General features: G+C 43.6%; 1 protein-coding gene across 1 annotated transcript in view; it reads right to left on the bottom strand.

Annotated features, from left to right (window-relative positions):
• Positions 1-26,462, bottom strand: part of Myo1e (myosin IE) — a 191,658-nt gene that overhangs the window by 61,151 nt on the left and 104,045 nt on the right. The window contains exons 5-10 of the mRNA XM_028771305.1: positions 21,299-21,386; positions 17,933-18,022; positions 15,625-15,756; positions 13,106-13,240; positions 10,816-10,948; positions 3,717-3,913 (exon numbers count right to left, since the gene is read on the bottom strand). Coding sequence (XP_028627138.1) covers positions 3,717-3,913; positions 10,816-10,948; positions 13,106-13,240; positions 15,625-15,756; positions 17,933-18,022; positions 21,299-21,386 — 775 coding nt within the window. The remainder of the gene's footprint in view (positions 1-3,716; positions 3,914-10,815; positions 10,949-13,105; positions 13,241-15,624; positions 15,757-17,932; positions 18,023-21,298; positions 21,387-26,462) is intronic.

Raw genomic sequence — 26,462 nt, 5'->3', positions numbered from 1 at the left:
TGAGTCACTTATGCTGAAGTTAAAGTGGCCACAGTTCCCAGAAGCATATTCAGAAGGTGAACAATTTATAGATGACATTCATTATTAGTGTGTGTGCATGTGCGTGTGTGCTCGTGTGTGCTCGTGTGTGTGCGAGAGTGCATGTGTATGTGCGTGTGTGTGCGTGTGTGTGCGTGTCATCCCCTGGTAGTAGGATGACAGATATGAACTACCATGCCTAGCTTTTTACATGGGTGCTGAACACAGGTCCTCCTCATGATTAGTCAGCATGGATTTTACCAGCTGCGTCATCTTCCTGCTACAAAAGTAATTGCTTATTTTAAAATATTTTTAGATTTATTTATTTTATGGGTCGCTGGTGCTGGTTATATGTAAGTATGTATGTATGTATGTATGTATGTATGTATGTATGTATGCATGTGCGTGCTCATGCACTTGCATGCCATAGCATGCCTGTGGAAGACAAAAGGTAACTTATGGGAATTGGTTCTCTATGTGGGTCCTGGCAATTGAACTCAGGCTGTCAGGCTTGGTGGCAAGTGCCTTTACCAGTTGAGCCAGCTTGCAAGCCCCTTGCAATAGGGTTGATCATGGCTCTTACAGTGGCAGGTAGACCATCATATCCCCACTTCCTAGATGGATGCCCAAGAACATACTGGAGAAGAAATGAGGCTTAGGTTTAAACTGAAGCCACATGATGCCTCAGTCTGTGCTCTAGATCTCTGAGAGAAGAGTCCTCATGAGCCAACGGAAGAGACTCGAAACCAGCAGGATGGGTGCAGCATGGGTTGGGGGAGCAGATAACAAAGGAAAACAATAACAAACATCCCTGGAGTCAGTGGATGCTGTGCTTTGAGTATTTCCTGGGCAAAGAAAATGACAGCCTCTTATGAGCTAGTGAGTAAAGACATATAGCACAGCATATAAGTATACGTACAGCACAGCATACTTATATATACAAATATGTATGCATGTATATACATATATATACATGTATATACATATATACATGCATACAGCACAATATGTACAGCATAAGCACATATACATGACACAGGACACATACATACATACATACAGTGTACATATATTTACACAGCACACACACATAACATGCATACATATATACATACATAATACATACATACATATACACACACATACACATATAGCACAGTCTAGTTAATATTAGGTCAAATTAAATTAATGTCAGTTACATGGCAATCACCACATTTATCATATACCCTGAGGTGATACAAAAGAAGCCCTAGGCCTTCTTCTGCACACTTGCTTGCCCCTTGGCTTTGGTCATCGACCAGCATTCCCACCAAGACTCCTCTCTCAATAAATGAGGGTATGGATAACACCTGGCTCTGAACTTCCCAAAGAATCAAGGCCCTCCAATAATCAAAAGCAGTGTGGGGGGTAGGCTCCTGACATATCTACCTCCTCAACCCTGCCTGAATTCTTTGGGTGGTATGGCTGGATTTGGGCACAGATTACTGGGACCCCATGGTGGCTGCTGTTCTTTGCTAGAATCTGCCCTGGGTTTCCTGTTTAAACACAGAGAAACAAAGAAGCAGAATACCCAGGAATCTTGGTTCCCCAGCATAGCCACGCAGGTGCCAGGAGAGTGCTGGCCAGTTTCTTTCTTCCTTCCTTCCTTCCTTCCTTCTTTCCTTCCTTCCTTTCTTTCTTTCCATTTCTTTTCTTTTCTTTTTTTTTTTTGATTTTTTGAGACAGGGTTTCTCTGTGTAGCCCTGGCTATCCTGGAACTCACTCTGTAGACCAGGCTGGCCTGGAACTCAGAAATCTGCCTGCCTCTGCCTCCCAAGTGCTGGGATTAAAGGTGTGCGCCACCACCGCTCGGCTCTGGCCAGTTTCTTATCCTCTCTGTGCCTTCTTCCATTTATCTTGTAAACCAACATAATATCTAATCTTCAGGATTGTTAGAGAAATTAAATGATATCTTTTTTTCTCTGAAATACTTTAGTATGTGGAACAGAGTGAAGACTAGTGTCTGTTATTCTAACATTAAAGGCAGCACTAGCTAACCCAGATTTCCACTGCTGGCTTTCCCTTACAGAATATAAATTATCCATCTCTACATTATGCTACCGGAGGCAGGGCCAGGAAGATGCTTCAGTGGGTAAAGATGCTTGCTGCCAACCTGAGTCTAATCCCTGTGGCCCACAAAGGAGGAGAGAGCCAACTTCTGCAAGTTGTCTCCTGATCTCCACATGTGTGGTATGGTATGATCGTGTGTGTGTGTGTGTGTGTGTGTGTATGTGTGCTGGTCAATGGTGGCACACACCTTTAATCCCAGTACACAAGAGGCAGAGGCAGGTAGACCTCTGAATTTGAGGCCAGCCTGATTTACAAAGTGAGTTCTAGGACAGTCAGGGCTATACAGAGAAACCCCTGTCTAAAAAACAAAGTAAGAGTATTCACATATGAACATGTGTATGGTTATGCTGTGTCTATAAGTATCAGAGTCCAGTTGGTAGAGTGTTTGCTTAGGATACATGAAGCCCTGGTTCATGGTCACCAGCACGGCATGAACTAGGCATGGTGGTACATTCCTGTCTCAACACTCAGGAGGCAGTAGCAGGAAGATCAAAAGTTAAAGGGTGTGCTCAGCTATAGATTGAGTTTGTGGCTATCCTAGGCTACATAGATACTATCTCAAAACAAACAAAACAAAATAGCAATCAAGCAAAACACCATCTCTCAATATGTAGCTATCCCAAACCTTTGACGTTTCCCCCTTTGAAAGGCACAGCCCTATTGTCACCCCATGTGGACTGCTCTTTCTCAGTGACTTGCTCAGATCAATGTGTCAAAGTGATAATAATTAAGTCTAAGATTGGGACATAAAACACTCATGGTCTGGGCTGGAGAGATGGCTCAGCAGTTAAGAGCACTGCTCTTCCAGAGGTCTTGAGTTCCATTCCCAGCAACCATCTGTAATGGGATCCGATGCCCTCTTCTGGTGTGTCTGAAGATAGCCACAGTGTACTCACATACATAAAATAAATAAATCCTAAAAACAGAACAAAAGCTCATGGCCTATTGCTCACATGTCTTAGATCACTGGTTCTGGGATAAATCAGCTGCCAATCATCAGGACATCAGGCTGCCATAAGATGAGGTCCTCGTGGCTATGAACAGAGACCTCTAACCAACAGCACGCCAAGACTTTACTTGACAGCACGCCCCAGCACCAGGCCAGCCTGGAGAACTGTTTTCCATCAGTATTGCAACTTGTACTGTGTTTGAGTGAGAGCGCATCAGCTGGCTGATCTTAAATACCTGCCCCTCAGAAATGCAAGGAAAGGCATATGCTTATCACTTCATGTGTGGAGCCACTTGCCACAGATTAACTGTGTTATTACTTATTACCAAAGATAAGTTTCCAAAGCCTTTACACACAGAAATCAAGAATGGCTCTGGACCACAGGCTTCCTCTAGTCCTGGATTTACTGACTATCTCATGTTACTGTGTTGGTTTTAGCTACTGGGTCTTGCTGTGAATATGTAGGAGGTGGGTTCAAGATTCACCAGAAGCAGGGTGGGGGGGAACAATACATAGGGCACAGAGGGACAATGGAAAGGATGAGGCAAAGGTGTGAGGCAGACATGAGGACAAAGTCTTAGTCACTGTATCCCTTCCATAAAACTTGCAGCTTTGCCTGTGTCCGCTCCTGTTTACTTACATCTACCAAGAAATCAAAGACTCGTGCGTGCAGGGCCTTGGCGAGTGCGTCCCTGGTGTAGCAGGCCTGCTCCACGTTGAGGGTCACATGGATGGACTCTGACTTTCCTCCCCACTTACTGTCCATCTGCCGGCTCGTCAGCTTCTCCTGTAACCGGTCTTGGTTTATACCCAGCAGATACGCAGGAAAAGCCAAAACTGTGCAAGGTAAAACAGGATGTCTTTCAGAATTGTAACCACTATCTCCCAAGCACACGGAAGCCCTTGTGTGTGCATAGGCAGACAATGGTACCAACATTAATTTCTAAAACTTCTGCTCTATTGGAGGTGACTTATCACCTGGTGGCGGTGGTGAAACCCATCTTCAATCCCAGCACTTGGGAAGTGGAGGCAGGTGGATCTTTGTGGTTTGAAGCCAGCCTGGGGATGACAGACTCCATGTGTCATCTGCGTCCTCAATTGTTTTCCCAGTTGTTCTATTATGCAAATCAACCCCTATGGTGACCAAGACTTCCAGTCACTCAGTGCTCCAAGAAGGATGCAGGCCGGTCCTCCCCCAACCTCCCACTGGCCACTGACTGAGATCATACTGAGATACTGAAAATGAACATATCTCTACGTTTAAGGCAAAAACACCAACAGGAACTCAATCAACAAACATTTCCTTGGCTTTGGATAATGTTTTCTTCTTTTGGTGCAGTGTTTCCATGGTCACATTTACTACCCCTGTTATCACAAACCTACTAAGCCCTACAATCTCCTACTGACCAAATGCTTACACTGAGAGGGATTATAACACATAGAAAATGAGGAAAAGATAGTAAATAAGTATTAAACCTTGAAGACAATCTGGGAATTTTATCAAACAAAGAAACCTCCTGAAAGGCAGAGTGAATCCAAACAGACTATAAAATCCTAGAAGATTTAGAACAGGAAGCTATTAATGCTTTCTGGGTAATCAGAAGGGGATGTACCTGGACTGGGCAGACAGAAAAGGGTAGGATTTGAACAGACGTGGGGAGGGGAGGGGTGTGTGCTAAGGGAACCCCTGGGAGGTAGAGGCATGGCTGGGATGTAGTCTATGTTGTGTAGCTAAGCATCCAGTACAGCTGAAAGCTAAGATTAAAAGATTGGATCCTCCGGTCACTGCCTCTCTCCAGTGCTGGGGTGACAGGACACTTTTTTAGTTGGGTTCTGTGGATTGAACTGAGGTCCTTATACTTGTATAGTAAGTACTTCACCAACTGCCATTTCCCACCCCAGAAGGCTTTAACAGACACGTCGCAGGGAGCATCCTCTGGAGGTGGCATGCGAACAGGGGATTGTATTACTGGTATCAAAGTCACTCATACTGCCTCACAGCATGCACGGGGGGATTTGAGGGTCTTCAAATAGAAAACTAAAGGCTCCCATGAATGCCGGAAGTTGTTTCAGGCCACAGGACCTGCCAAGAGGAAAGCTACTGATACAAATGGGATTCCCTTGATCTGGTCAGAATGTTCATATCTGGATAAATAACGCCATTCTTGCACGTGAACGAAGGACTTTATAGATACAGGTAAAAAATCTGAACTTGGATAAGAGTCTCTCTCTCTCTCTCTCTCTCTCTCTCTCTCTCTCTCTCTCCCTCTCTCCTGATAAAAGGAGTGTGTTAAGATCTTGTGGATGATACCACTGTTGTGGCACACACCAATCATCCCAACACTTAAGAAGGTGAAGGCAAGAGGATTACAATTTCAAAGCCAACCTGGGCTAAACAGTGAGATTCCATCTCAAAAACAAACAAACAAACAAACAAACAAATAAACATTTAACGTCCAAACAAGATCCCCAAAGTATCCTTTAACAGTGAGAACACACCACCAGCTTCCCAATCAAGACTGATCTTAGGTTGCTGAGAGTGTTGGGATTTAACTGACTGACACTTCTCAGCACTTAACTTCTTAGAGTCAGTCAATGAACATGTTAAAAAAAAAAAAGCCAGAACAAGGTATTTCTCATGCACATGAGGCTCTCAAAGAGCCTGAGGCACTGATTTTATTAAAAAAAAAAAAATCTATCTCTCAGGCATTGATTTTTCCCAATGGTTATCTCCTAGAAGCAAATTCTTTTGTACAAAGTAAGGAGAGAAGATATCCACAAATCACCAGGAAAACATTCATCAAGTATCAGATATTGAATAAGCCTTTCCCACCAACATCTAGGATGTATCTCACTAGACGCCGTGGCTTTTCATCAACGGTTTATGGAAGGGATGAGGAAAAGCTGAAGTGGTAAAGTTCTTGCCGCACAAGTGTGAGGACCTGAGTTCAATCCCCAGAACCCGTATAGAAAAGCCAGAGATGCTGATGGTCACTTGTAATCTCAGAGCTGCAGAGCCAGAGACAAGCATTGCCTGGAGCAATCTGGCTAGCCAGCCTAGCCTAACAGGGGAGTCTCAGAGGTTGACCTCTGGCCTCCATGTACGCCTGCACGCACGCACGCGCACGCGCGCGCACACACACACACGGAATTATAGTAGCTGAGCATGGTAGTGCACACCTGGATTCTAGTTACTCATGAAGCTGAGGCAGGAGAACTTCCATATCCTGGGCTCTTTATTGAGATTCCATTAAAAAAAGAAAAAAAGAAAAAGAAAAGGGAGCATATTCACTCGGGCTTTTACAGTGAACTGCTTTATACAGTGAATAGTTGGCCCAACGCGTCTGTTCTGTAAACGTGTAATTCTCCCCAAGCCTTAACCATGCCAATAGAGGAAACGAATGAGCTGTCTGTAAACAGTTCAAGCTGTTATCTTTTTGCCCTTAGCTAAGAAAACCAAACAAGGCTGAGATGAGACCTCTGAGACAAAACCAGAAGGGAGTGACTGGACATGTGCTATTCTTTCACATCCTGTAGCTCTCCAGTAGAAGAGGGTGGATCTAAAGGGCTGCAGGATCTTCAGAAACAAGGCATGGAGTGTGGCCAAGAGCCAGAGCCACAAGCTTAGGGAGAGAGCTAAGCAGACTGGAAAGGAAATACAGCACTCGGTTTGGACCAAATCCACACCATGTTTTTCAAACACAAGGTTTTATGGCCTCGTATTTTCTTCTGCGGCTGCCCTGGTGCTGAAATTATAGTTTTGCTTAGCTTGACTTCCTCCAGGCTGTGAATTTCCATGAGGGTGTGTGAGTGGGGCCAAGGCTGGGGAAGAACTTTAGCACAGAGGCCCACAGGCTTGGGGAAGGAGAGGCAAGAAGCAAGGATTAATCATAAATGTTGGTGTAAGACCAGTGGAGTTATTCAGTCATATAGACCAGGAAGAACGTGGTAGGAGACTATTTCAACACGTTACATTGATGAAGGAAGATTTAATGTTCAATGAGAAATTCAACATAAGTTTCCTACTTAAATTTGAATATTATACGAGGAAGACAGAAAAGTCAAAAGGATATAGAAAAATAAAATCATTCTTCACAGAGTTAAAAGAAGTGGCAGGTTTGAGGATGTAACTCAGTAGAGAGCTTGGCTCAGCATGCACAAAGCCCAGGTCCCAACCCCAGCATCACATAAAGCAACTGTGGCGGTTAATGTAGAACAACCTCCATGTAACAAAATTGATGTTATAAAGGATTTACTAATAATATATTTGCTTAGGGGACGTTAAATCACACAAATGGAACTTAGCTAAAGGAGTGCTAACTCCAAAATAACCTAAAGATAAGTAGTCTGCTAAGCAGGCCAGTTGGAGATGAAGGATGCTAGGATACATATGTTCACTCATTAGGACTGATCAGAATTAGGCTCCATTCTCTTGACCAAGGAGACTTTCAACAACCAGCCAATAGGCCCTGGTTCCCAAACCCAAAGACTTACCACTCAAGTGGGGGGGGAGCAACACAGGGTGACAATCATTATTAGGTCTTTATCTGCCACTAAATATCCTGTGCTCTTATCAGGAAAAACATAATTCTGCCAGGTGGGCAAGATGACCCTTGGTAACAACCCTTTGAAAAGGAACATTATTGCTGTACTTAAAATAATTTTGGGGATATGCAATCCCTTTGGTGAGTAAATCTCCTATTGGCCAAATTTGCAGTTTTCTGTTTCTGCTCTGCTTAGATTGTTTGAAGTATAACTTGGGCCGGACCAAGAAGAGACTTAAAGATGACAGTGTCTGTGGAGTGCACAGGTATGTATAGATGTCAGAAAATCTTCTGTTCAAGGGTGACTGTTATTTGGACGTTAGCCTCAGTTGCTAGGCAATTAAGTAAGAAGCCTTCCTTCCTTCATCTCTAAGCTGTGTTGTGATTGCTCACTGAGGAGGTGTGTTTTTTTTTTTTTTTCCTATAACAGTGGTATACACCTGTAACCTTGCCATTTGGGAGGCAGACACAGGAAATCAAAAGTTCAATGTCATCCTTGGCTACATGTCAAGTTTGAGGCAGCCTAGGTTACATGGGGGAAGGCCAAGAGAAAATAAGTATGATCTCATCAGGTTTTGGTGATGCTTTCTAACTCATTCACCCAAGGGTTCAGTGTCCTGTACACTTTACCTCCTCAGTGGCTTTAAAGTAGTATGGTTTTTACTCAACAAAGTTCTTGAGTTGATTGATATTTAATCACATTCAGGTAATACTTGTTGAGGCAAAGTACATGGTTTTACTATCTTGATATGGAAAAGTACACAAGCATCTCAGTTAAGGTTTGATTGGCTTTTCAGCAATACAAAGGAAATTTTGTGCCCCCATCAGTCTCAGGTCAAATAGACAGCTAGCTTACTTTAGTGAGTCAGTTTGAACAGGATTTTAGACTCTCCTTCAGTATCTAGGAAAAGCTTCTGTCTTTAATTATAAAAAGTGTGGGTAGATTTTATAAATCTTTCCTTGATAAATTTATTCCAAAGATGCACTCAGACGTAAGAAAGATGGAATGAACCAAGGTTATTTATTCACTCTGCTTATACTGGAGTATAAGGATGCTCTGCCCTGCCCTGTCTATGTGGCAGTGGGGATCAAACCCAAGGTTTTATAAATGTTGAGTACCAATTGAAGTATACACCCCAGAAAACATCTCAATGCTTAGCAACAGATGATGGTTGAATAATCCAAAGTCAAGCAATAGGATATTATGTAGCTATAAAAAAGAAGTGGATACAGAATAATCTCCCAGATACAATGCTGCCTGGAAAAACAACTGTAGAGCATAGTGATAAAAATTCTTCCTATAGTCTGAAAGCAGGAGAAAGAATGTACATATGGTAACTCTGAAAGTCTCATCTCTGGGAACCCTGGTGACCACTGGGGAGGGGAGGCAGCTGCTGGCAAAGGCATGTTACTGGATGACAAAATGAACAACCCAGAACTGAGAAGGAATGATAGCTGGGGCTGTGCGCTTCTCTGTAACAGACTTAGCTCCTAGCTCAGCCACCTCTGACCTCCACTGTACCATCCCGCTCCTGGGGGATTTCACAAGCAGTTGTTAGTTTCACAGGCCTTCCACACGGGCCAGAGGAGGCTGCTAACCTCAAATGTATCACTGGGCAGTGAACTCCTTATTGGCTGGAGGATCTAGGAACAAGTTTGCTGGGTCAGGGTCTTGAATTGGTACTCAAGTACAAGGAGGCAGTGAGGATTTTACTTCTTGGGGAAGCAGAGAAATACTGTCTCCTTCCATAGACACCATCATCCTAAGAACTGCTAATGCAATGTGGCCTTGTAAGCACACAGGTGCATTTGTTTCATGGCAAGGGTGAAGTCCAGGGAGTCTATGGCAGGGTTATCATTTTGAATAGGTCATACTCCTAAGCTTCATACACACTCTGCATTTTTATTGTTTTCCGAACCCTCCCTTGTTAAATATAATTTGTCTTTATCAGATAACGATAGACATCAGATAAAGTTAGCATAACTTCCCTCTTTTATGAGAAAAGAAAGCGAAAACATAGAAAAGGATCCTTATTTGGAATGGAAATCTCCTCACTGCAGTGTCAGCAATGAGCAGGATCCTATTTATTACCCAGCATCTAAAATTATCTCCAAAGAATACTGAGAGGGCAAAAATGCCTTCCTGGGTGGCTAGAGTGGGTGTGTGTTCTCAGAATGGCCTGGAGTGCCACCGATGCCTGGAAAATTGGGGTCACATGCCATAGGGTTTGTGGTAGATCACAGGCAGAAGGGACCAGTGTAACTTACTGTAGGGAGGATACTGCAAGGTTATAGTTTCCTCTGAAAGAATAAAAATGACCATCTGGGTCTTAAGGATGTGGCTGAGACAGATGTGGTCACCAGAACTATTAACCCAATGGTCAAAGTTCATTTCTCTGTGTCTAAAAAGTCTAATCTAAATCAGTTCCGTGGGACAAACTGCAAATCTGTGAGCATTTCACATTACGTGTCCTGTCCCTTGCCTGTCAGGACATTCATGTACCTATTCATCATAAAGGCCAGATAGAGGTAAGGGTGACGCCAAGTGACTCATGGTTAGAGTGTACCTTTATCTTTGAAACTAGAGGAAGAGCCCGTGTGATGGTTCAGTCAGCTCTGATGGCCCGATGACTCAATTTCCATTACCAGGACACACATGGCAGAAGAGAGAACTGATTCCCATAAGTTGTCCTCGGACCTCCATATAGATGTCATGTACCCCACACTAAACTAATAATAATAAACTAGATGTTTACTATTCTAGTTTATTATTAGAGCAGGTCTAATTCAAAGTTCAATTCTGCCAGGTTTCTCCAAGGTCAGTAATGAATAGAAATAATTCTTTAAGTCATTCATGGTGTAGGGTATGGAGGTGAGAGAGGAAAGAGGAGGAGGGGAGAAGGGGAGGAGGGGAAGAGGTCAGGAGGGCAGAGACAGTGAGTGGAGGGGAGATAAGATAAAACAGGAGAGGAAAGGGGAGGGGAGGGAAGGAGAAGGAAGGAAGGGGGAGAAAGGACAGGTGCATGAAAGAGATCTACTCTCTCCTGAGGCCATTTTGTTGTTTAGGACACATGACTTCTCCATTTCTTACCCATGCACCTCACTAGCAATCTAGGTCCATCAAAGGGGTAGGTAGGTCATGCATGACTTGGGGTAACCACTGACCCCCTCACTCCATCAGGCAGAGCTACTCACATTCCTCACTCTCCACAGCGGCATAGTTGCCCACTTCTTTGAAGCTGATGTTTCCCAAGTGGAGAATTCCGGCCACAATCTGCAACACGAGAGTCTGCTCTTCTGAGAAGATCCCAATCACATTCATGGCGTGCTGGAAGAGAGGTGACAGCTAGCCAGCCAGGGTGGTGGCTCGCTGTGTGAGCAGGTGACAGACAAGGCACAGAGTGGGTCCTACAGCTAGTGTGTAGCTTTGCCTGCAGTGATGACGAGAAGTCTTCATCAAACAAGGTGGTCAGTGAGCCAGGTAGTCACTCACCTTCCATGTGTGTGTGTGCATGAGTGTGTGCACATGCTTGTGTATATGTAGATACACGAGTATGTGAGGGCAGAGGAATGTTAGGTGTGTCTTCCTCGTTTGACTTCCATGTTTATTTATTTGATAAACGTGGAGCTCTCTGATATGTCTAGACTAGTTGATCAACAAGCTCCAGGAATCCTCCTGCCTCTGCCTCCCCAGAGCAGGAATTACAGTGTATGCTGCCATGTATGCCCCCCTCTTCCTCCTTCTTCTCCTCCCCCTCCTCCTCCCCCTCTTTCTCTTCCCCCTCTTCCTCTTCTTCCTCCTCCTCCTTCTCTTCCACCCCCTCCTATTCCCCCTCCTCTTCATCCTCCTTCCTTCTTCCACTTCCTCTTCTTCTTGTCATGGGTTTTGGGAATAAAACTCAGGGCCTCAAGCTTATGTGGCAAGCACTTTGCAGCTGGAGCTATCTCTCTAGCCTTCATATGCTCTTAAAAACCCTGCTGGAAGGGAGAGTCTGATTTTAAATACAACTCGCTGTCTAGGAACACCCTAGACCTTAGAGGACCTCCCAGAGGAAAGACACTCAGGGGACAGGAGTCTGGGCACAGGCTTTCAGGTCTGTCCTGTCCCACATTTGTTCTGGCTGCCGACCCTCTCCAAGGACACTTCCACTTTATTTTCAACCACCCCAAGGGATCTTAAGTGATCATCCCCTTTGTGGGGAGGTAGAAGGATAGACTTTATTAGCAAAACCATCTTTCAAAATCTTCAGAACCTACAGACCATTAAAAAGCCAAGTTTTTGAGTCCATTAAGTAAAATGGCTGAGTCTTGGATTTCTGTAACTTAAGAGAATTTCCTGGGTCAGGCTGAGCCCTTCGTCCACAGGTTTTTCCCTGTTCCTTAAGGCTGTGGCTGGGCAGCCTTAGGACCTAGGACTCCTCTGTCTTAACATCCTGACACTGCTGGGCAACACACCACTCCCCTCACACTGACTCTCCTATGCTCATTCCCCCTCAGGTCTCAGTAGATGAACCAGCCTGAGCTTGTTGTTGACTCAGGTCTACCTCCAGAATGCTCTAGACTGGAAGATTTAGGTTATTTCACGCAGGTCACAAACCCTCAAAAATCTAGTGTTGTAACCTAGACTGTAGCGTGTGCACTGTGGGGCCAGCACTGGGTGGGCACAGTCCTTGTCTTCTGACCTCCAAGTTCAGAAACAGAAAAGAGAAGGAGATAAAACAAATAGAACTCAAGTGTTTTTGATCTTTTCATTGTGTTTTATTTTGGGGGGTTTGTTTGTTTCTTTGGGTTTTATAAGACAGGGTCTCACTATGTAGCCCTGGCTATGCTGGAAGGGGTTAAAGGAATGTGCACTCCTACACCTGACCAAACCTATTTAGATTTATTTTGAAAATTTTACCTTTATGTGTCCGTGTGAGAATGTATGTTACATGTGTGCAGGTACCCACAGATACTAGAAAAGAACATTGGATCCCTGGAGGTGTGAGCTGCCATATGTGGGTGCTGGAAACTGAACATGGTTTTCTGCAAGAACTGCAAGCACTCTTAACTGCTGAGCCATCTCTCCAGCCCCAAATACTGTTTATGGTCAGTTAAGACCATAAACTGGCTGTGGCCTTTCTAAGGAAGCACTCATCAAGTTTTGGCTGCTCAGCAAAGAAGCATGCTAAACTCACCCCCTCAATGGTTCCGGCCTGTTTATTGGAATGCTCTTGCTGGAGGCTATTGATGAATTTGCTTTTTACTCATCTCAAACCATTATGTGCTCCTCAGGAAAAAGTGGTGTGTGTGTGTGTGTGTGTGTGTGTGTGTGTGTGTGTGTACATGGCTCTCCAAGGTGCTGAATGCAGATTCTCAGAAATGCTTACAGTGGCTGAGGGGGCAGGTTACACTGCTGTTTGCTTTGTTGATCTTTCCTGTCCTCTATATCAATTGACGCTCCGGCAGGAGAGAGGAGACAGGCTAGCCCGGTACCCACACTTACCAAGGTTTCCTGGAAATCCCGCTTGTCATCAATGTCATCAACCTTGTAAGACCCTGAGAGGCTCAGGTAGTAATAGTAGTCCATGCTGGTGATTCCAAGGCTCTGCTTCTGCTCTGGAGAGGCACCCTCGATGAGCTGCCATGAGAGCACACAGGATATGTCTGGACATGGTCTACAAACCATCTTGTGGTTCTGGGGACCACCATTCCTGGGCCCAGATGGGGAAAACTCTCTAAGCTCATAATCAAAAACTCTCAGTGCTTCTAGCCTCCAGATCCTGAGGGAGTTTATAAATATCATCTTGGGTTGTAGGTACCTTAGCCCTAGATCTGTCTGCAAGCTCCAGTTTCTGTTGTTGTTTCAATGCGTATAGCTGTTGCCTGATATATGTATGTATACCACATCCACACCTAGTGCCTGTGGAGGCCAGAGAGGGTGTCAGATCCCCTGAAACTGAGTTATAGATAGATGACGGTGAGTTCCACGTGGGTCCTCTGGAAGAGGACTTAACTATCCAGCTATCTTTACAACTCAACTTCCAGTTCTTAACTCTGATAAGGCCTGAGAGAGATCAGCTTTCTTCCTATTAGTAAGAGAACTGTATGCTGTACTTGTGACCCTATGCAAAGGTTGAATACAAAATAGACCACAGCCACTGAATTCCTGCCCACCTTAGGTATTCTACACTTCTTATTCCAGGATGTGGAGTTCAGAATGGCCATGCATTCTTTCCCTGGTGTTCAGAAACCTCCTGATCTACTGAGTATCCTTGGTTTGCTTCAGGCTTACAGTTCAAGATGAGAGCTCTCTGCCATCACACCTGCCACGAGAGCTCTCTGCCATTATACCTGCCACCTGCTGCCATGTTGTCTCTATCTGGGACTCTGACCCTCTGAACTGTAAATACAAATAATATCTTTCTTCCATATGTCGCCTTGGTCATGGTGTTTTACCTCAGCAATGGCGGAGTAGCTAAACAACCAGAGAGCCCAGTGTATTCTGTGCTGGGGATTGGAGCTGAGGTTTTCTGCATGCTAGGCAAGCACTCTTTGTGAATATAAATATCACTAATCTCCCAGAAGCCTTTTGTCATCTGTGTGCTTTTCAGCAAATCGGTACTGAAAGAATTGGTTGCCATCACTGAAGATGCCTATGTAGCTGAGAAATCAACTGTAAGCTTCTTCCATAAGTTAACCTAGAAATCTTAGAACAAAAACCAAGCCAAAGAGAAACCCCTCCTGGGTGTTTCTTCCTGTGGATTTCATTTCTACATACCTAGAAACATTTTCCTAAGTAGTCAAATTGTCAAGACCTAGAGGAACACACCTTTGATCTCAGCTACTCGGAGGCTGAGGTAGAGGACCACATGTGTGAGGCTTGCCTGGGCTACCAAGTAAGTTCAAGGCCAGCCAGGCAACTTGTTTCAAAATGAAAGAAGTGAAAAGAGGATTGAGGAAATGGCTCTGTGGCAGAATGTTTGCTTGCCAGCATACAGGGGGCAATGGGTAAACTCTCCAGTATTGTACAACAACAACAGCAGCAGCAGCAACAGCAACAACAGCAAAATATGACAACTGAACTGGATGGTTGCTAAAGCCTGAAATGTAACTTAAAAGCATCTCAAGCTAGGGAGATGGCTCAGGTGTTAAGAGCACTTACTGTTCTTATAGAACTCCTGGGTTCAGATCCCAGCAGCACATGGTAGCTCACACCATCTTTAACTCCAGTTCTAGGGGACCTGACACTCTTATGAACTCCATGGACATTAGGCATGCATGTGGAGCATGGACATACAGCAGGTAAAGCACTTATACACATAAAGTAAATAGATCTAAACCATTTTTTAAAGGCATCTTGCCCTGTGCTCTGACCCGGACTCAGTCTGGGTTCTGAGGGTCTGAGTAGGGGCTGGCTGAGCTTGCTCTGAGGATCCTGAGCCTGTGGGAACACTCTCATCTAATTGGTTGCAGGTATCTGCCCTGGACACTTTGTTCCTATCACCTGACTTTCTGGCTCAACCCCTCTTCCCATCTCTGCCTAGGGTGCCCCCTTGCTCAGTCTTCCCTGACTTCCCAGGCTCTCACTCTTCCCACACAAATTTTGCTATTTGGCAAATAACCAAACAAACACTCCTACTTCTGTTTTGAAGTTTGTCAACAATTTAAGGATTTAACTTTGGGGGAATTTGCCTCATTACCCTAATTAGAACTCAACACTCCTTGGGGACAGGGATATTCTCATGCCCCTCTGTACACTTGCACAGAGCACAGCGGCATACTTCTGGTCTGCTTCGATTACTGAATGAACCTGAGGGTTGGATGGGAAAAAATGATCACGTGATTATTTTCCTGTCGGCTTGGGAATCAGAAGACAGCCTGGGAGAACTGGTTCTCTCTTGCCACACAGTCTCAGGAACTGGACTCAGTGTTGGCTCCAAGTGCCTGTTTCCTCTGAGCCATCTCATTGGCCTGCCCAGTCCTGCTTTTTAATACAGAGAAAGAAAAGCTATGTAGGAAAACCTGGTAGAATATGTGGAAGCTCCGCTCTCCTGGGTTCCTCATCACCACTCTGGACTTTTCCAGAAGGAAGTTGGAGATCTTGCCACCATCTGGTTCCCCACCTGGACTGAACTGGATTTCAAAGTATTTTCCCTGCAAGAAAATTAGCAATTTCCTTTAACACCCAGTAACCAAAAACACAGTGCTCCAAGCAGACTTTGAATACAGGGTATAATTCAAGGAAATTCATTAATGGATGACATTCTGGATTATCTCCAGCCCTGAGCTAGGCTTCTTTACTTTCTTCAAACAATACCAGAAAGCTTGGCAGTCCCACAGTTATAGCGAACAGTACCGGAAAGCTTTCCAATCCCACGGGTTTACATGCAGGGGATCGATCCCTATGGCCAGGCTAAATAAGGAGACTACATCCCTCAGTCTTCCCTCCCCATCTGTGTTTGTCTGAAGAACGGGACAGGAAGCTACATAGCACCAAGGTTGCTACATTGTTTTTGAAGGATGTATCAATCTTCAACCAATGGCATCTTAGTTATTATCATTCTCTATCATACTTGCCTATCAAGACAGAGAAAATGGCGTATGGCTTTAGACTTACATCTTTTTAATAATTAGTGAGACTGTCATTTGATGCTATCAAGCATGGCACACGTGCACACACACACACACACACACAGGAGTGAGAGAGAGAGAGAGAGAGAGAGAGAGAGAGAGAGAGAGAGAGAGAGATTGATTTCCCGTTTTGATGTCATTGAGCGTGACACAGAGAAAACCTATACTTCCCCCTTTTCTATTAGGGCTATATGGTTATAAATGCTGGCCCCTTGATATGTCTAAACATCAACTGAGTTATCCTCTCAGAATAAAAAAAAACAAAACCACTTTATAACAGGAAAAGGCAAGGGAAGTCATAACGATGTTTTTCCTGCTGTTTTAGGAAGGAGAGTGTGGGTGGGCAGCTAAAGGGTTAAAGTTGACATGTCTATTTTTGCAAGGCAGGTTAAGAATGATAATTAGAGGCAGAAAGGTTATGTGGAAAATTCATTCTCAGTGTCTTTCTTCTGTCAGTATCTGGAAAGGTCAGAAAAAAAAAATCCCAAGTACTGAGCTGAAAACACTAAGACGAACAAGGAAGAAAATCAACTGGATTTTCCCCAGACAATGAGGAGCATGAAGTAGGTCTCACAGACAGCCATCGGCAAACTCAACAGTAACTGCCTGGGACCATAGGGAGACTTCTCTTAGAAATAAAACCTTCCTTTCTGAGTGAAAGCTAAAGCCAACATGGTAGTATACATCAGCAATCTCAGTACATGGGAGACAGAGAAAGGTCATCCTAGGCTACATAGGAAATTTAAGGCTAGCCTGGACTATAGGGGGGAATTGCCTCAAAAGAAAAAGGATTAAACACTTTTTCTGGTTTTCGTTTGTTTGTTTTTTTCAAGATAGGGATGCTCCACGAAACCCTGGTTGTCCTGGAACTCTCTTCTATACTCCAGGCTGGCCTCCAACTCACAGGAATCTGCCTGCTGCTGAGTGCTGGGATTAAAAATCATATACCACCACCTATCACCCAGTGTAAATGCTTTTTTTTTAAGTGAAAAAGAAACTGTTTTTCTTTGAATTTCCCACCCACTATTTATCTTGAAACAGCCTCACAGTGTCTGATTGCCTGAGTGCCAGACAGACTGTATGGTTGAAACAGGACACTAAATCTATAGGCATTTGTTTTTGTAATACACCTTTGGCCTTTTACAGTGGTCACATTTCAGAACCCTACTGCCAAGACTTTTTAGTCAGAGACATTTAAGAAAGACATTTGCAGTGCTGCAAGGGTGACCTGGTTCTAAGCCTTGGTGCGTGGAGTCAGGAGGCACCATGACCAGTGTCTCTTCATTCTGGAAGCATTCAGCAAGCAAATTCATAAATCCGAAGGTGAGGCAGGCAGAGGCCTAGGGGAGGGAGAGTCTGTCCCAGGTGTTCCCTCAGCACAGGTGTGCTCCCTTCAGACCCAGCTCCATGGAACAAATCCCCACAAGCAGGCCTGGCTCTCAGGCTTCCCCTAACCTTCTCATTTCTTTCCTCCAGGCAGCCTGCACACTTCCTCCAAGACCAGGGCAACCCCCTTCATCAACTGTATTCTTCGTTACTAACGTAACTCAAGGAAGAAGCCATTTCTGAAATTGTCTTGTCTGTGTCCAAAGTACAAAAATAATTTCTGTCTAAGGATGCATTGCTTAGAAGACAAAAGAGAGATAGAAAAGCCTGTTTCTCAGGATACAAGAAGCGCTCTGAGAATCAGGACACTTACAAATCGGCTGGAGTTGTTGTTGCGGACTGTCTTGGCATTCCCGAAGGCCTCCAGGAGTGGGTTGGACTGAAGGATGATGTCCTTGACATGCTATTGTGGCAGACGAGAAGGGGGTTAGAAAAATAATGATGCTTAGCACGCGATGTCAAAGTCAACTTTCTCCAAAGTCCTGATTTCTGAGTATTAAAAGGTAAGGGGTCCCAGCTATGTATGTGTCCTGGGGGCATTTCTGGAGAATTCATTTTGGTTTTACCTTGTTTTATTGAGACAGGATTTTACAACATAGCCCTGTTTGGCCTGGATCTCACTGTGTAGAGCAGGCTGGACTTAAACTCAGAGAGATAGATCTGCCCCTGTCTTCTAAGTGCTGAGATTAAAGATACATATTCCAAGCCGGGTAGTGGTGGCACATGCCTTTAATCCCAGAATTTGGGAGGCAGAGGCAGGCGGATTTCTGAGTTCGAGGCCAGCCTGCTCTACAGAATGAGTTCCAGGACAGCCAAGGCTATACAGAGAAACCCTGTCTCAAAAAACCTAAATAAATAAATAAATAAATAAATAAATATTAAAAAAAAAAAGCCAGGGCGTTGTGCCTACTAGTCAAGTTCACAAACAACTGAGCTATACTGTTCCTGATAATTTATTCTTGAATGGCCACAGACATAAGCCTACTTGTATAATCAGGATTTCTAACCCCTCTTGGTTTGAAACAGGATCCCAAAGCTGAGGTGCCACTAGGAACCCAGAATCCACACAGTACAGGATCGGGTTTCCATTCTCCTCCCATGACTCCCTCCTGCAAGTCTGGGAGTGTTGGTGATCACAGTGAGGAGGAAAGAGAAGCATGAAGAAGTAAGTCTCTTTGCATCTTGCATTCTCTTGCATCCTCCCCAACTGTTCTGCTTGCAACAGTAGAGGCAACACTTATCGAGATGGCAACAAACCATCTTCTTCTTCCCAAACATCTATAGAAACATGATCTTGTGCATCTCCAACTTCAACTGTGCACCAATCATCTGGGGGTGATGGTGTGTCTTGCTAAAATGCAGAGGTAGGTTTAGTAGATCAGGGGCAGGGTCTGGGAATCTGCATTTCAAAGCAACCCCTGCTCCCAGGGAGCTTTACAGCCAAGGCCAAGTCTGATCCTCAGGATCCACATGGTGGAAGGAGTGAACCAACTCCCTTAAAGCAGCTCTGTGTCACTGCATCTTCTAGAATGAATTCACACTCAGGGCAGCCAGGAGCAATGCCAAATCATGAGACACAGCTACCAGCCAATAACAGGAGAAAAATTTAGCGTGAACACTCCAGTCCTGTGCCAGACTTAAAAGTGTGCAAGACACATCACAAACATGAGGCCTCTCAGCTGATAGGGGCTATGCCGCAGAGAGGCCTTTGGACAGTGACTCATTCCTTGTGCGTCTAATTATTCACATGCTATGGTTAAATGTGTTCCAGGAATAACAAGTCTCCTGGCTTGTGCTTTTGAGCTACTGACTAATTTGAAGCCAAGAGTTCTGGATCAATGTTCTCAAAGGAAAACAGGAAGAGAAAAATCAACATTAACCAACTGAAGTTTGGTCGCTGGGTCACAGGACATAGCAAATGGGACTAGATGAAGATGCTAATACTGACTATGAGAGCAAGCCATACACTCCTATGGCCCTCGGATGAACATCCCAGCAGACAGAAAGCCACACGGCTTGAGGGGTGCATCCTGTTTCACACAGGGAGTGACAGTCACTAGCACAGAGGCAGACTCTGGGTGATTCTCCCCATCCAGTCAGAAATAGCTCCATACCTAACCTGCCTCTCTCCTTTACAACCCAGGGCTATATATAAACTTTGTATTTCTCTGTAAAGTAAATTTGGAATTCGTGAATCTTTGCTATTCCTTTTAGTCTTCTGTTTGCAAACTAGAAATGATACTCAGTTTCTCTCAGGGAGATAGAAAGAAAAGATCTTGAAATCTTTCACTTAAAAAGAATAGCCTTATGTTGTTGTTGTTGTTAATCAACTGAATTTCTGGGATTAAACATACTCAAGACAATTGACTCAGGCATGGAAGGCATACATTCTTGGTTTCCTCCCTTTTATTAATTTTTAAAAGACACTCTCATATAGCCCAGACTGGTCTCAACCACATTACCCTGAATTCTTTATTTGTCTGCCTCCATTTCCTCAGTGCTAGGATACATTGGTGTAATTACTACATTTAGCTTATGTTGGGGATGAAACCTGGGCCTTTGTGCACACTAGGGAAGTACTCATGCCCAGCCAGAGAAGCTTCCTAACACTGAGCTACATGCCCAGCTCAAGAGATCAACTTAAACTCTTAAGTGAGATTCAGGCTGGCAAAGTGCTTACCCAGCACCCTAGGGCCCTGCTATAGGATGGGTTCCATACCCAGCACCAAATAACCTGGGTGTGGTGATACATTCCTATAACCTGAGGTAGAGAAGGCTATCCTTGGCAACTTAGTAAGATAGCCATCTCAAAAACAAAGATGAAGACAAAGACATAGAAGAAGAAGAGGAAAAGGAGGAGGAAGAGAAAGAAGATGAAAAGAGGAGGAAGAAGGGGAGGAAGAGGAAGAAGGGTAAGAGGAGGAGGAGGAGGAAGAGGAGGAGGAGGAGGAGTAATTTCCTAGATTTTACTGAGATAGCCACTATAGACTTGTGCTATTTCATGCTCCTATCAGTAACACAAGCAACTGTCTGCCAACATTTTTCCAACAATGTTTATAAGAACAGGAGCTCTGACAATCTGATAGGTATAATAATAACAATGATTAATAATAATAATATAGTGGGTTTTTGTTTGCTTGCTTTGTTGAGAGAGACTCATGCAACCCAGGCTAGCCTTGCTAGCCTTGAACTTGCTGTGTAGGCAAGAAAGGCCTTGAACTTCTGATCTTCCTGTTTCTTTCTCTACATACTAGGATGACAGATATGCACCTTCTTGCCTGATTTATGTGGTGCTGGGCATAGAACAGGTTTTATGAACTCAGGGGAACACTCTACCAACTGAGCTAGATCTCCAGTCCCAGTTTTGGCATAGTTTAAATAAAACTGTGTCTGCTTTTCAGGTTTGATGAACAGCTTAGACTTCCGTTCATTTGGACTGTCTTTCATGACTCTCATGCTCCATTTGAAACACAGCCTTTTTGATTGATTTGTAGGAGCTCATTACACATGTCAATACTGAAACATACAATTTCTTTGCACATCTTATGTATCTAGGTTTCACAAACTTTGATGTACAAAATAAATTCTTTTCAAAGCTATAAACAGATCAAAGGTGTGCAATACCATGCCCACCCAGTCGAATCTACAAATGAAGCTCCTGACTGCACCACAGACTCACCTGGACCTTGGGGCCCCCTCCGGACACTCTGGAGACATAGCTCATGATGTACTTGGCAGCAACTGTCTTTCCAGCACCACTTTCACCGCTAAGGAAAGAAAGACAAACACCCATCTATGACATGATCCATGCTAACCTCTTTCATCCACTGTCTCCAAATGAACAAATTGCAGAGAAACCAGGAAGAAAGGAGCTCAGGTGTGTGTGGTGGGGAGGGGAGGGGGAGGGGAGGAGCATGATGCTAGTTGAGAAAGGTGGATCACAGCTGGACCAGCTCACTCCTCTGACCTGGGCAAACATCACACAGACACAATATTTATCATTGCCATTGTACAGAGGATGGATAGTTGAGTTTTCTAATTGTCCAATCACAGAAAGCACCATTAGGAAACTATAAATATCAGAAGGATAGAATTGGCCAGAAATAACCAGTGACATCCACACACATTTTTGTTTAAACAGAAAAATGGAGGCTATGAAGTAATTTCACCTGACATACTCCACTTTATAGGCAGAACATAATTATAATTTGATTTTTATTGTTGAGATTGGGGTCTGGCCTTGAGCTCAAAATCCTCCTGCCTCAGTGCTGGAATTATAGGCATACATGAAGCACTACCTTCAGCAAATGTGGTTTTTGAAAGTATAGCTCAGAGGTAAGGTGCATGAGGCCTGAGATTCAATTCCAAACACAGAAAACCCTATTTTTTTTTTTCAAAATATTAGCAGAGATTTTGATCAAGGTAAGGCAACAATGGGAGAGCTGTTTGTTTCAGATAATTTTTTTTTACCCTTTTTGTTATGCTATGCTACTTTTGTGTGTGTGTGTGTGTATATATATATACACATAAGTATATATAAATATACATATGCAAAAACGGGCACTCTGGCTTCTGCCTCTGCCTTGATGTGATGCAAGTTTCCTTATTTTAGAAATGCTAAAATTAAATGATGAGGTAATATTAATCACATCCTGAGAAACAAAGACTACCTTCCGCTGGGTGGCCTGACTGCACAGCAATAGTCTTTTGTTAAAAGTCTGCTCTCCAAAAATCCCCATTCTTCCCAAAAATTCCCCTGAATTCATAATGACCTCAATTCAAAACAAGCTCGATTCCATCTGAGGTCTCATCTTTCTGTGGGCAGCCTCGGTGTTGCCAGAATAAAGTTTGTTAAAGAAACCCATATCTATAAAAGGATAGCTCCCGATGGTCAAGAAATTGGGGACTCACATTTCATAGGTTCTATGAAACTCAGTCTAGTTGATGTCAACAAACATTACCAATTATATAACAGCCACCATCATCAGAGCAGCTGTGACTACTTACAAGCAGCCTCCAAGAGCCTGCCTGGTAAGTGTTGGTTCCTGCATAGAAGAAGTCGGTGGGTCGGTGGGTCGTTGAATCTTCACCTGGATTCCAGGGCTCCTCTGGTAACTATCTCCTTCCCAGCTATATGTGATTTTGTCCTAGCTGTAGTTGGCCTCACAGACACTCTGTTTTATGACTTACTTTATTAAGTTGTAAAAGTGTAAACACTGAAGAACTTTAGGAAAAGGAAGTGTAATGTTACAACCATCAAGTGTAACATCACAGAAACGGTTAAAATAATTATGAAATAATAGCAAACCATGCAGCTAGGCTCAATAGCAACAATGTATCTACAACAGGTTGATAACAATGTGAAAAAAGTATATGAAAAAGAAAGGACAACTGGAAAAGATATTACCTGGTCCTGGTTTGCTCTCTTGCTGTGATAAAATGTCACTACAAAAAGCAACTTAATAAAGTTAATTTGGTTTATAACAAATCACTATCTAGAGGTGCCTGGAGGCAGGAACTCAAGCAGAGACCACAGAGGAGTGCTTTTATTGGCTTGCTCTCCAGGGCTTGCTCAGTTTGCTTTTTTATATATCCCAGAACTACCTGCCCAGGGGTGGCACCATTCAGTGAGCTGGTCCCTCCTGCATCAATCATTAATCAAGAAAATGTCCCATAGACATGCCTACAGACAATCTAAGGGAAGCATCTGTTTAGTTGAGGTTGTTCTTTCCAGATGACTCTGGCTTGTGCCAGTTGACAAAATAACTGGCACAGACTTGCTAGGAGGCTGCTATATATAAATGATCCTTTTCCCTTCTGCTGATTTATCATTAAGCTTTTTTATGGTGCCGAGCATTGAATTCCGAGTTTCATGCGTTCTAGGCAATTGCTCTGCGGATGAGCTACAAACCCAGTGCTGGTCCTAATGTGATTCTTTCCATCTTTTTTTTTTTTTTTTTTTTTAAAGAATTATTTTGCACTTGGGCGGCAGAGGCAGGCGGATTTCTGAGTTTGAGGCCAGCCTGCTCTACAGAGTGAGTTCCAGGACAGCCAGGGCTACACAGAGAAAACCTGTCTCAAAAAACAAAACAAAAAAAAAATTATTTTATTCTTAACTATGTATATGTGTGGTTGTGTGGGTGTGTGCATGTGAATGCAGTGGCAATGGTGGCCAGAAGAGGGCATCAGATTCCCCTAAAGCTGAAGTTAACAGGTAGTTAAGTTGCCCAGCATGAGTGCTGGTAACTGAACTTGAGTCTGTGAGAATAGTACACACTCTTAACCATGGGGCCAACTCTCAAGCTCCTATGATTTTCTCAATGCTTATATTTTATGGTGTGTGTGTGTGTGTGTGTGTTGTGTTACTTATGCACACTTGTGCGCATGTGTGTGGAAGCCAGAGGATGATGTCAGAATGTCTTTTCCATTACTTTCCACATTATATTATTATTATTATTATTATTATTATTATTATTATTATTTGAGACAGTGTCTCTAAACCCACAGCTTACAACTGATTGGATAGGCTGGCTGGCTCCTGAGTGCTACCTGCCTCTCTCCTACCCACTCCCTGTGCCTGGGTTACAGAGGGCTTACCACAATGCCTGGCCCTTACATTTTTGTTTTTGAGACAGGCAATTTTTAACTATGTATTTTATATATTTTTTAAAAATATCCCCCTCCAATAGGAAGAATCACCCCACAATGATAATGAATATTCACCACTTTTTTATTATGCTACTATTCAATTTTTTATATATCACCATGACTAATCAGACTTCAGTTTGCACTTCTGTATTCATAATTACTTAGAATAGGCCTCAAGAGAGAAAAACACAGCAATCCTAGCAGAATTATAAAAGTCTATCTTACAACGGTGCCCTTGTTTAATAGTGTGACCAGATACAAAATACTGTGTCTCCTAAAATATATTTTTACATTGAGGGTCAGGGGGGTGGGGCACTCATGCCATGGTGTTCATGTGGAACTCAGAGGTCAGAGGGCAATTTGAGGGAATTGTTTTCTCCTTCCTGTGGTTCTATGGGTTCTGGGGATCAAAGCATCTTCGAGGACTGAGCTGTCTCCCAGGCCTGACCAAGGTCTGTATCACTGTTTGAAACAAAGCAGCAGAATTATAATGGAGAGCAAGTAACTCTTTTCATGTATTAAAATAAGTATGTCAGGCCCAAAAATAGGACATCCACATTCTCAGGAGCTTTGATTTCTTTTCTAAGCAATTTAAAATAATTAGCTCTGGCTAAACATTGATCTGAATGCTCGTTTCTTGGTTTCAGTTTATAGGCACTTAAAGGGACATTTTATTGATCACAGCCGGTAATGTGCTTAAAATAATGGGACAGTAATGGTATCTTCCATAATTATTGACGCTTACAGTATATCTAATCATATTTGTACTGACCTGCTTGGGAGGGGAAAGCCCTGTTGAAACCGAGAAGCCCATGAAGACATCAGACATTCTACAGCACGCCCACCTCCATCATGGCACACTCTGTAGCTCACAGCAGGCATGGGGACTGGCTTTGCCTGTGCTTACTGACAACCTTGCCTAATTCCATCCTTTTGCTTGACTTCCAGGGAGAAAGGGCAGAAAACAACAAAACTCATCCAGGAATGTTTGCGCATGTTTGTAATCTTAGCCCTGGGCCTGCTGCAGGAGGATCAAATTCTCTGAAAGTCTAGGATGTATAACAAGATTTTGTCTCAAAAAACAAACCAACCAACAAACCAACTGAGTGCTAGTGATGTAGCTCAGTGGGAGAGTGCTCGCCTCACATGCTGTCCTAGTTAGGGTGGCTATCGCTGTGATAAACACTGTGACCAAAAGCAACTTGGGGAGGAAAGGGCTATTTGGCTTATGATTTCACATGGTTGTTCATCACTGAAGGAACAGAGAACAGGAATGGAAACTGGACAGGAACCTGGAGGCAGGAGCTGATGCAGAGGAATGCTGTTTACTGACTTGCTCTTCATGGCTTGCTCAGCCTACTTTCTTATAAAGCCCAGGACCACCTGCCCAGGGATGAGAGCATCCACAGTGGGCCAGGCCCTCCTGCAATCACCAATTAAGAAAATGCCCTACAGGCATACCTGCAGCCTGATCTTATGAAGGCAATTTCTCAGTTTGGGTTCCCTTCCCTCAGATGACTCTGGCACACATCAAGGTGACATAAAACTAGCCTGCACACATGCCAAAGGCCCGGGATTTGATTCCCACTGCTAGAAAAAAATTTCCTTTATAAATTAGGACCATGGGGGTTGGCAAGAGGGCTCAGCAGGTAAGGCATTTGATGCCAAGCCTAGTGACCTGAGTTCAGTCTCTGGGACACGCAGTAGAAGGAGAAAACTGACTCTTACGATTGTCTTCTGACCTCTCCACACTTGCTGTGGTACACATGCACATACACAGGTGCACAATAGATGAGTACAATCGGAAAAAAAAAAAAAAAGAAGTAAAGAGGGCTGGAGAGATGGCTCAGTGGTTAAGAGCACTGACTGTTCTTCCAGAAGTTCCAAGTTCAATTCCCAGCAACCACATGGTGGCTCACAACTATCTGTAATGGAATCTGATGCCCTCTTCTGGTGTGTCTGAAGATAGCTACAGTGTGCTCACACACATAAAATCAATAAATAAATCTAAAAAAGAAGAAAACTCATCAGTGATCCTTAATTCTGACAACCTAGCAGAACCCTGAGAGTATTTAAATAATTATCATATTCCAGATTCTTCTCTGATCTTCAGAGTTCTAACCTCCAAGAGTCATGTCTAGACTGGGAGCTCTTTTTTTTTTTTTTTTTTTTTTTAGAAAAGGGTTTTTTCTTTA

The sequence above is a fragment of the Grammomys surdaster genome, unplaced genomic scaffold, assembly GCF_004785775.1.
Source record: "Grammomys surdaster isolate TR1022 unplaced genomic scaffold, NIH_TR_1.0 206, whole genome shotgun sequence".
In the NCBI taxonomy this organism is placed as follows: Eukaryota; Metazoa; Chordata; class Mammalia; order Rodentia; family Muridae; genus Grammomys; species Grammomys surdaster.
This window is presented reverse-complemented; position numbering and strand designations above follow the sequence as displayed.